Source organism: Vigna unguiculata, chromosome 1, assembly GCF_037176805.1.
Source record: "Vigna unguiculata cultivar grain cowpea cultivar isolate G323 ecotype 2 chromosome 1, ASM3717680v1, whole genome shotgun sequence".
In the NCBI taxonomy this organism is placed as follows: Eukaryota; Viridiplantae; Streptophyta; class Magnoliopsida; order Fabales; family Fabaceae; genus Vigna; species Vigna unguiculata.
In genome coordinates, this window is record NC_140792.1 from 2,712,453 (window position 1) to 2,724,194 (window position 11,742).

General features: G+C 32.8%; 1 protein-coding gene across 2 annotated transcripts; it reads right to left on the reverse strand.

Moving 5' to 3' along the window:
- On the reverse strand, positions 1-8,960 carry PAO1 (polyamine oxidase 1). 2 transcript variants are annotated; one of them, XM_028078814.2, is made up of 11 exons: positions 8,808-8,960; positions 8,466-8,715; positions 8,199-8,375; positions 7,954-8,015; positions 7,601-7,755; positions 5,306-5,449; positions 3,635-3,784; positions 1,913-2,167; positions 877-958; positions 512-781; positions 1-367 (listed from the first exon to the last, which is right to left on the reverse strand). In XM_028078814.2, exons 1-10 carry the CDS (start codon positions 8,857-8,859, stop codon positions 570-572), a joined length of 1,539 nt encoding a protein of 512 aa, XP_027934615.2. In that variant the 5' UTR covers positions 8,860-8,960; the 3' UTR covers positions 1-367; positions 512-569. The 2 variants fall into 2 exon arrangements, with proteins under 2 accessions (XP_027934615.2, XP_085522209.1); XM_085666083.1 differs by lacking the exon at positions 1-367 and adding an exon at positions 1,053-1,123 and having other exon boundaries at positions 580-781.
- Positions 8,961-11,742: the final 2,782 nt, after the last annotated feature.

An 11,742-nucleotide genomic window follows, 5' to 3' on the forward strand; every position in this document is an offset into this window, starting at 1 on the left:
TTTGCAGCCCAAAAAATAAGGAATTTTGCATTGCAATAGAATTTAAATGGATATCATTAACTAGTAAAAAATTAGGATCAACATATCAACCGTTATTATGCTTACAATGTAATTTTTCTTCTTTCTGACTATAAAGAACAAAGTAATCGTAATTAATACCAATCAAATTAATTAATTCCCTTCAGAAGCTTCATTAGTAATGAAATGGGAAACATCTGCGTAGTGCTCCAACACTTTTCTTCCCCTCACCTTCACACTTTACTGATTGGAAAGTGTACATTAACCATTGCAGCTTGAATGAGGACGAACATGATGGACTTTAACGAGTCTTGGGACATGTTTAGATGAAACTTTCACATAAAGATTCCTAAGAAAAAATTAAAATAACTTTTATCAGAAGTTAATGTAATACAATTTTCAAAAATTATTTTATATAAATATGTTTCTTAAAATTTAATTTTTAATTTTGATTTATTAAGACATAAATGTTGAGATTTGGAGCCATCCTCACCCATGATTCTCATAAAGTATGCATCATCTTGAAGGCGACTCTGTACAGTTCCATGGTGTTACAATATGGCCTCTGGTATCCCAAGCTTGCCACTGAGGTATAATTGTGTAGGAATATCGCACTTGTGGATATTGGAGACAGTTTCTGATTTCGACATTGTTAAAGATCCTGTCAAAGCCAGCAAGGGCTCTAACAACAGAGTTTGGCTCTCAGTTTTTCTTTCTTTTTCCTTCTTCATTTCTTCTAGTAACGCTTTGCTTGTGTCGATACCTGGTTTCAGTACCGTGAAATGTCAGGTCTTCCTTCTAGTTATTGCTACCAGAGTTATCTATTGTTAATAAAAGAAACTTGATATAGTGCCTAACCTGAGAGGTAACCACCGTGTACGTAGCCATTAAATCTTTCACTAGTGTGCTCCCCAGTGAAGAAAATGCGACCTACAGGAGCCTGTGATATATCAAGAGAGACCAATAACGTAAGGGACAAATAGTTTATTTCATTTTATGTGGTCCCTAATTTTGTAGATGAATAGCAAACTCACAGAAGCGTAAAGGAAAAGGAACAAATTAAACAGCCTGACAGAACGAAATATAGCTCAGGATTATCTCTACCCTACAAGGGCAAAAACAACATCTATGATGTTCAAATTTCAAGTATTAAATATAAAGGATAATCTTTGTTGGATTCTGCCTCCTGTTCAGCAATGAACTGGGATGCCAGAAAACAGAATAACATCAACTTCATGTATCACAAATAGAAAATTCAAAGTAAATAAATTCATTAAAATGTCATTAATGTGTTTTTACTACGATTTCCAAAGCATTATCGATGTAAATTCTAATAAAAACTTACCATTTAAAATTTATTAATCCATACCTTTAGAAAAATGGTTAGTAAATTATGCTAAGGAAATTTAGGTATATACTCCCCAACACCTTTTTTCTTTAGAAAAAAAAAACAAATTATACAAAATTTAAGGCCAAATAAATGAATTTGTTAGTGTCAAAGGAAATATGAGTTATCGGGTTAATGGCACTCACAAGTCACAAATCACAATATACCGAGTAGGATTAAGATGTAGGATTACTATGTGATTCAGTAACCTTGAGAAACCGGTGAAGAAAAATAAAAACGAAAACAGAAAGACAAGTTCTTGGCATTGAATTATAGTTGGGAGAGACAATAAATTATGAAGCTAGCTGTAAGCTCCACGTCATCTGTTGTTTTGTTTTTCATGTACGGTAGTGAAGAATACAAAGAAACGTAAATGTCTAAAAGAGAAAAAAAAAAGAATATAAAAGACAAATATAGCATCAATTGATATGTTTAAAACAGAATAGATAAAAAAGGGAACTGTCACACATTTACAAAATATATAGAAGTTCAAATTGAAAAGCAAACCTTAATATTATGAAAAACTTGATGATTGGAAATGATGGGGTAGTTGCTGTAGCTCCCTCGCTGAAACCTGTTATTCCACCAGCGAGGAACGAGTATATCAATGGCATCAGGGATGTCTGATCCAAACATATCCCTGAGCACTGCCATGGCTTCTCTCAAGGTCTCTTCATCAGGTTGAGCTTCCACACGTTTTGATTCCCCATTAGTCAATGTCACGACTAGGATATTGGAACCAGGGTAGGCGTTCTCCATGTGCTGGTCATAATTCAGCAAATCATCACATAAACTAAAAAGATTTGGATGAATGAACTTACAAACTAGACAACTATTCTGATTCAGAATAAAACATGGACAGGTAAGCAAAGAGACTAGACAATTCAATCCCCAAGGTCATTTAAAAAATATTATGATCCTGACTTCTATTATTTTCACTTATCATAGAAGTTCAGATCCAAAATCAATGCATCATTACATAGAATTTTAATATTTACAAGAATAGAGCAGATATCGTTTACTAAAGTTCAATAGTGTCCGAATCCTCCATCATATAATTCAATTTTTACCTATTATAATACTATTATACAAAATATGTCAATATTCTATATTAAAAACAAACCAATCATAGCCAGTGTAGTCCCCGAGACGAAACTCATAGCAGATGACTCCAAGGGTATACCAACATTAGAAACATCCGTAGAAAGATGATGAGCCATTTAATATTATTTAACAGTGAGTGACAAAGGAAATATATTATAATCTCCTTGTTCTTCCTGAGAAGATATAATAATATGACCATAATAAGACAAATGGGAATAGCTGGAGCAAAACTTTATTATCATGAGCACGTAATAAAGGTCAAAATTACAACTTAAAATAAAAGTGAATAAATATACACCTAAGTAAACCAGGGAAGGGGGAAATATAAGCAAAGCTATTTTTCCATCTCGAACAAAAGATTCGTTTTTTTTATCAATTAAGCCGATTATGTTGAATTACGACAAGAGTAGACGGTGTTGAAAGCTAATTGCAAATAACCTCGTTATGAAGTTCAAATGGAGCTTGTTAATGAGATTGATGAAATCCAGGGCACCGTGTTTTATGCAAAATCTATGATAGGACGTGAGGATCCTGGACACTTTTAGGGGATTGTTATTTTACAATTATTTAATGACTGACCAGAGTGTTTCACCATAGAAAGGGGATAAAAACAAAAGACATAATTTTGTAGGCCTAATAACAAGTATGATAACAAAAACAAGTGTTCTTATTGTAAATAGAGATAAACCACAAGTTTAGGGATTAAGATCAACCATGTGACCCACATGCACAACACATAAATTATAACATGAAGGTATTATTTAAATCCTCAGAATGCCAATCGCACTCTATTTTATTTAGTGTATACTCTTCAAATCATATAAAAGTTAGATACGTATGCTCAGCCTGGTCCCGAAGGTTAGGTAAGTGGCTAGTACTTTCACGGGAAATTAAATTGATAGCAGATTCTAACTGCCTTTGTAATTAAGAAATTAAATAATTTCCCACAGAATTTGACTTATAATAGATCTGGTTCTATGTTCACCCCAATTAGTAGATGGAAAACACTACAAGCTTTGTCGATAATAGAAACAAAACAGAAACAGAAAGAAAACGAGACACCTTAGTAGAACAAACATTAGGGGAAATGAACTGACAACCATTAATGAAAAATTAAAAGAATACCTGCCAAAATGTGTAGTAGCCTCTCCGCTCGTGAGCATAGATGAAGAATTCCTTATCGGGTCCACTTGGCCAGAACTTATACGGAAACTTCAGAAAGATTTTAGTGTACACCATCACATCACATTTCTCGATGGCCTCCAATTTCCACCTCTGTTTCATTATTTTATTCAGCATGGACATATTGAATCAGACAAGATTTAGCTCACGAAGACAAAATTCACAAACTAATAAAAAACAGAACTGAGGGGACGTTTAGACGACTAAAGCCCACCTAAGTAGTATACGGAAAAGGCAAAGTACCTCAATGATAGTTTCCCTTAATATTTAATTTGATGACCTCACTCGCTGGTAATTCTTTGTACACAGTTTGATCAAATATCTTACGTGTTCAACATTTAAATTTACAAAATATTGAGTCCTTCAGACATCATCAATTCTGACAAATTAAAGTTTGTATCATATGATAGGTATAGAACTCTCAGAAGTTGTAATATACATATACTTTCACACCTTCATCTTGCGTTGAAGTGGGGAAAGATTTTAGTAATAAAGAATCGCCCATATAAGGACTTGGTCTAGCTGTACAACACACAAGATGCTCATAGGTTAGACTTGAGAGGTTTAGACTACAATTTTCTAGTACACAGTGCATTGGTCCATCCATAGGCTTCTAAATCCATATGAATATGCAACAAAGTTAAAATCCACTAACGTTTTCTATGGTGTCACCTACCCCACTCGGTTAACTTTAAACCTTTCTTTTCCATTTTAAAAGTAAAGCTCTATTCAGGTTACAGCTAACTAACTGTTCCACATAGACATTTATTCATGCTAATTAATTATAGCTTGAATTAATTTTTTATTTAATTTGAATGCAATAATTTACCAACCACTAAAAGATTAAGTAGCATCTTTCTAAAGACAACACAAGACTGCGCGCTATTTGAATTCACAACTACATATGCAAGTTGGTGTTCTCTTTCCACGTGTTGACCTAACCAAGAGGGTTAATAGATCACCAACGATGAGACTGTGGATCATCGATACCGTGGATCATGCGATCCCTGTTTTCTACATATGAAGACACCTCGAAAAACTTCTTCTGGCGTCATCAACCAAAGAACTCAATTTAATACGAAACTATCTATCTCTATATTTCTTTACATTCCCAACCAATGATATTTAAGACTGTGGGGTCACAACCTGTTTAACAGAAGGGAAACTACTACTACTGTAGGGACCCGTATAGACAGAACCACACACTAGAGATTCCATTTCCACCATATTGGTAGCAAGTAAATGCGTTATTACAGAATAGAATGGCCTTGATTCTGAAATTAATACCCTTAGAAAGATCAATGTGAGATGCACAAAACGTCCACATATTTTAGGACCAATTACTAAGCTCCACATCATTTGGTATTATATATATTTACTATATAGCAGTATAATGTACCAGAACACAACTACGCATCTGTTGAGATATAAGTTGAAAGTGTTCTTAAGAGTTTTTTTTTCTTTTTTTTACTAAAGTATAGTTTTATTCATTAGAAAAACTCCAAAAGCTGTAAAAAACATTTTTAGTTTTATATTGCTATGCTTGATTACTCGGGTTTCGTGAGAGTGGAGGCAAAAAGGAAAAGATAATAGTAGAATAAAGAGTAGACGTACGGGTAAGGGTGGATTGAAGGCGAGTAGGTCGCTTTGGAGAACACCAATGCTAACAGACAGAATCACGTAATTGGCTTCGTAAACGCAACCATCCTCCGTTTTCACCGTAACGCCACTTTTTGAATACTGCAATTCCCGGACAACCTGCACAAATTCATGCAAAAATAAAAACTAAAATTTCCTTTTCAGCTTAAATTTCTCCATGTTAGCCAACTCTTATCTAGTACCAGCAAGTAAAATGAACCCCATAAGGACCATGACCCACAAAAATCATACGCAGTCAAAGGGAAAGGTATAGGAAAATTGAAGTCCAAAACGCAATAAAATCTCATGAGAATCTGAGCAGTCTGCCTTGGAACCAACTAATAAATTCAAGGAATATTTATTTCAAAGGAATCTAGGCAGACTTGGAGCACGGACTGAGCAGCTGTTAAGTTATTGGAGCTTTATGTAATTTTCCCAAGCAACAGTCTTAAGTCAGGTCCATTAGTTTCTGATCTTTTGAGCGATTGAGGTATTGCCTAATAAATGGGGATATTGACAAGACTCCCTTCTTCTGTGTTATTATTTGAGATGAAATGACCCATCACCTTAGGTTATTGCGATTGGGTCAATTCAAATAGTGTGGCTGGTAACAGAAATTGGAACTCCGGGGCCAACTAATTTATGAGACGTAAAAAACATTTAAAAGGATTTAAATAGAAGGTGTCATTATTTGTGGGTCAAACTTTACCTGTAAGTGGAGCTCTCAAAAGGTTTCGGCATATTCATGTACGTCGGTAACACTAAAAAATGCAGCAATGGTCAAATACACCCTGAGACCGACCTGCTTAGTGTTTGTGCGAACACTCAAATGATGACTTCAGATTTTTTTTACGTAAAAAGACAATAAAAAAAAATCCTGTAGAACAAACCCAGTGCTTGTCCACCAATCTTCATACCCCAGCTGAACAATGCATACATGGAAGATGTCACAGATCGCAACTTTTGCTATGATTTATATTCCATTTCTACAACAACGGCACATGCTTGTTAATTTTTAGTGAACGATATTTTTTCCAAAACTAACTTTATATTATTTCAAAATTCCATTTATTCTACCCCCCACCCCCTCCCTCCCTTATTTTTTTCAAAACGTAAATGCTAAATTCAATTGTACATGGAACTCCACTCCTTCCAATTTTTTATTCGGTTTATTTTGATCGCATATCGTTTCATTCCAGAGTAATTTTAAATATGAATACGTTGAATATTTAAACTGAAAATATCATAACAATTTAATGAGAATAAATATAAAAAATAAAGCTAAGTAATGATCAATGTAGGATAATTAACCCATTGTAGGTTCTAGTTGAACTTCAGATATTCAATAGAGACATATATATATATATATATATATATATATATATATATATATATATATATATATATATATATATATAGTATTTGAAAGAACTTTATTTATGAAAGACAATTACATGTTTCTACTTTCAATATTCCAACGCTTATATTATTTATCTTCGTACAAGATTTCCTTATCACATAAATTTCGTAAAGAATTTTCGCCATGAATGTGTACTTGACAGTTGACCATGACTTGAAATGATTTTTTATTTTATACTCCACTACACATTTTAACCCACCAAAAAATCCAATACTTGAATGACAATAAAAAGTTCTTGGCCAATAATTTCGCGCCTGAAAGTTATTGACATGGCTTTTATAATAAAAAAAACAAGACATTGGACACTGCTACAAATCACATCCACAGTATTTTAATTTTCCTTCTAAAAAGAAAAAGAAATGCTTCATAATTACTAACATATATACATACATGCCTTTATTCATTCAACTTTATTATATTGATTTGCAAAAACCAGTCGGAGCTTAACTAAATTAATTTATAATCTACGTTTCAATTATTAAGTAGTCAAAAGCTTCACGAAAAGAAGATATGGGAGTTGACACGAGAAGAAGAGGCAGATGAGTGACAGAAATATCGCAAATACACACGCAAAAAACAAAAGCAAAACAGTTCTGAGAAGTCATTATCTGCAAACTCCACAGTGGGACAATAGAGATTAAATAACAGACAACGAAACACAATAACAAAAGGGGAAAAAAACACAAGGCAGGGAAGCAAACAAATGCAGATTTTCACCAGGAAATGTAATTGTTAAGCAAGCAGACAAACCAATAGAGTATTGCCAGGTAGGGGAGACGGAAAATTGTTCGAATAAGAAAATTCTCATAGAGAAACGGCTTAATTATATTATATGAAGCGTTGTGTTGTACCTTGTTGAGTTTGAGACGATTGTCCAAGATTCTACCCTCCGATGTGAAGAGAAATTCTTCGGCCATTTTGTACAGCAAATAGTCGTACCCTCTTTCGTCAGCAACCAAAAATTCTCTCTCACCAAAGTCTACGTAGGTTGATATTGGTTCTACCTCTGTGCATCCCAAATTTCCCAGTTTCAGAGCACAGTCCACAGCGAAAGAAACAAACAAAGATACACATATTGAAGCAGTTTCGTAATCACAAACAGTATCTCCTTGTGTGTGTGACAACAAATTTTGAATAACTACAGTTTTTTTTACTGGTCTTACGCAGGAAGTAAATCAACAGTGAAAAATTGAACGGATCGTACCAGCCATTTCGAAATCATGCAGGATGAAATCAATAGCGAGCTCTACTGGCGTCTCCGGCGTCCTAAAACGGGAAGCGTAAAAAGAAGCATGAGCAACAAAAAAGGGAAAAAGAAGAAAAAAAAAAAAAAACAGAAGCAAAACAATCCAAAAGGAAAATAATTGAAGGCATGATTGATTATATGTAACAACACATTCACAAAATGACTTTTGCGGCTGAAAACGACGCGCAGAGATTTACACTTACGAAGGCCGTTTCGATTCGTTATTATTTCTATTACTACTAATACGGTCATCACCATGACCACGATTTGCTTTTTCTTCTTCTCCTTCCTCTTCTTCCTGTTTCCTCAACCTCTGAATCGCCGAGTCCACCGCTTTTTTGTACGAGTCAGCAGCGATTCCACTCGGAATGATGTTCCCGCTGCAACAAACAACTCGACACACCAAGTCAGCAAAAGCAAAAACAGAGGACGTGATGCAAACGACGTCGTTAGGCGAAATATGAATAGACCTGCGGTCGTAGATGTTGTAGCGCGCATTGCTGTAGTCGGAGAAGCAAGTGCGGATGCCGAATTGCGCGGCGAGTTCCCAAACGGGGTTGGACAGCGGACCGCCGACGCCGGCGATCCAACCGGCTCCAAGCTCCACCGACACCCCGCCGAAACTCTCCTTGCGGATCCTGCCGCCGACGCGATCCGACGCCTCCAGAATCACCAAGTCCTCGACGCCGTTCTCAGCCAACACCTTGGCCGCAGCGATACCTTCAAATCAAAGCAAACACAATGAGATTCCGGAACATTCAGTCCAGGAACTGAGTCCGTCGCGGCAGAATAATGAGGCGGAATGAACTCACCGGAGATTCCAGCACCGACGATGACGACGGAGGAGCGAGAGGGAGAATCCATCGTAGCCTTAAATCAGTTCGGTTCGGTTCACACAGAGAGAGAGAGAGTACAGTGTTTGCTGTTTGTGTTTTTTTGTTTTGTGACACCTGAAGAATTATAGCGGGAGTCGGTTTATATAGGTTCTATTTTTGCGCTTTATTTAATTTTTTATTTATTTTAAAATCCCCTGTTAATTGTTTTTTCTGCTTTACACCAAAATGCACGATGCACTCGTGTTAAACATCCAAATGTCTTTTGCATTTGAATGTAGTCCAACCATACGTGCTCCCAGGCTAACGCGTTTTGGGACTCACCATCATGGTGTGGAAGTTACCATTGCACTAGTCCCTTAACTTTTAGCTTCATCCTTTTCTTTTAAATTAATGAATAACAAGTAAAAATAAAATTCAAAATGTAATGTAGTGACAATTTCTTTTTTATGGTAGAACATAACTTCATATCATATTACAATATCATTGACAATGTAACAATTTATTGATAGAAAATGCAATATTGTTACGGTCTCATCATCCAAGAATATCAGAAGATTTCACAAATTATATAATCTGGAAAACCTTTTTAGCAGACAAACCCTTGCTTAGATGATATATTACACATAAGCTTTATGCTACCATTGAAAATATATGTACATGTATGTTTATTTATTTTTTTAGAAAATTATATTAAATTGTAAAATATTTTTTATTAAAAAAATTATGAAATAAATAATTTGTATATATTTTTTATTACAAATAATTGTTTGAATTAAAAAAATAATTATTAAAAGTTAAAACTAGAAAATAATATTTTTATTATGAATAATAATTTGAATTTAAAAAATAATTACTAAAGAGTAAATTTGGAAACAATATCAATTCTGTTTATAATGATTTCTTAAAAACATTTTGAAAAGACATACCAGTTCCTTTATGTCTTTAAGATTGTTAGAAATCTTATTAAGCAAATCTACATTATATAAAGTTAATTATGTATGATGTATTGTTGAATCATTTATTAATATTTAGTTTCATAATTAATAGGTTTTAGTGTGAATTTGTGCCTGAAAATAATATTTCAAGAATACGGCCTATGTTATAAAGTATATAACTTCGATCATAGGGATCAATTTCCAGTTGCATAGTCTCATAATAATTATGTAAAGTTTTTGCATAATTTATAATTTTCTTCAGATTAAGCTGGCATACGTTACGGTTGTCATTCGGTTTAAAGAATTTTCGCTCCAGAACTCTACATGAGATTTTCATCTCATACGGCTCCTCCCTTATGTGTGTAATGAGAAAAATCCATAAAATCAAAAAAATTCCAATATTCTCATTCTCAACTGAACAGAACTAGTGTTTTTACAATAAATATCTAGTCAACCTTCCTGTCAAAAATTTTCTTAACATTAAGTATGTACGTACTTGATAAAAAAGGAACGAACTTCAACAATTTCTTTGTCCGTTACAGTAAACATTCACTTAAGTCTTCATCTTGATATTGAGAGTTTGATACGAATTTAATTAAGATGCAAACTTACAAAATTGTTGAGAATCATGTTACAAGGTGAGATATTATGAGTCATATAAGTACAATATGAGATATTATGAGTGTCTAAAATTTTTAAATTTGAAAAAATATAAGAGATATAAAATATTACAAAAGGAGAAACTTATTATTTTATTTTATTTATATTATCTCTCTATAAACACACACACACACATATATATATATATATATATATATATATAATATAAAGTCAAATAGTTTCATGTGATTTTTTTTAAAGTAAAATATTAATCCTAGAATTTTTATTTTTACAAATACAAATTTATAGAATGCAAACTTAAATGAGTGCGGATTTAAGCGGATATTTAGCGTGTATATCATAAGTATAAATGGAGAAATGTCATTGTTTTTAACAAACATTCAAATTATAATTCAGTTTATTTAATAAGATAAAGAATGTGTAAGAATAAAATAAAAATAAGTTTTATAGCGGTTGGTGTCAACCACCATAATTCTATTAGATCTTCTGGTATGCACTATTTATCATTGTTGTTCAAAATCAATTATTCAGGAAACTGAAAAGAAGCACACTTCTTCACGTGTGCCTGCCAAATATGTGAAGTGACCCTAAGATGATCATCATGGTATGAAAATGAACACTACATGATATGGTTTAAAATAAATATTGTATTTAAATTTGTAATTTTTATAGATTTTTTTTTAATAAAAAGTTTTATGTTTTTTTGTAAAATTTTTATTTGGATATCCAGAATTTTAAATGAAATTTTAGTTTTAAATGATCGAGAATAATTTGATTATTTTAAATTTTCCTTCATTTTTTTTTTCATAATTATCTTTGTTTTACTCTTAATTCTTTTATATCTATGGAGACATTGTTAATTTAATTGAGATATGAGGGTTTGAATTTGATATTATATTTTAATTAATGTTAAGATGAGAAGTTTATCATAATTATTTCATGATTGTTTCGAATTTAAGTGGGATAATATTAATAGAGATAATCACATTCAAAGTATTTTATGTTAGGTATTTTGAGGGTAGAAGGAAAGAGTATTTAAATTGTTTTGAACTTCCAATTTCAAGTAATATGAGATTATTGGTGCTATGATGTATATATATATATATTTTGGAACGACATGTATCCGATACATCTATACGTTTATTTTGAAAATAATAAAATATGATACGCATGTATAAAAAAATACTATAAAGTATCCTAAAGTATAAGATACAAATACGTGACACGTGATCCAAATTAAAATATCGGTGTATCATAAATTAAGTCTATGAAAACAATAATCTTTATCAATAAAATTATTTTTTTGTTAACATGAAATAATTTTATTTTCTCAATGTTTATCAAAGTTTTTACCT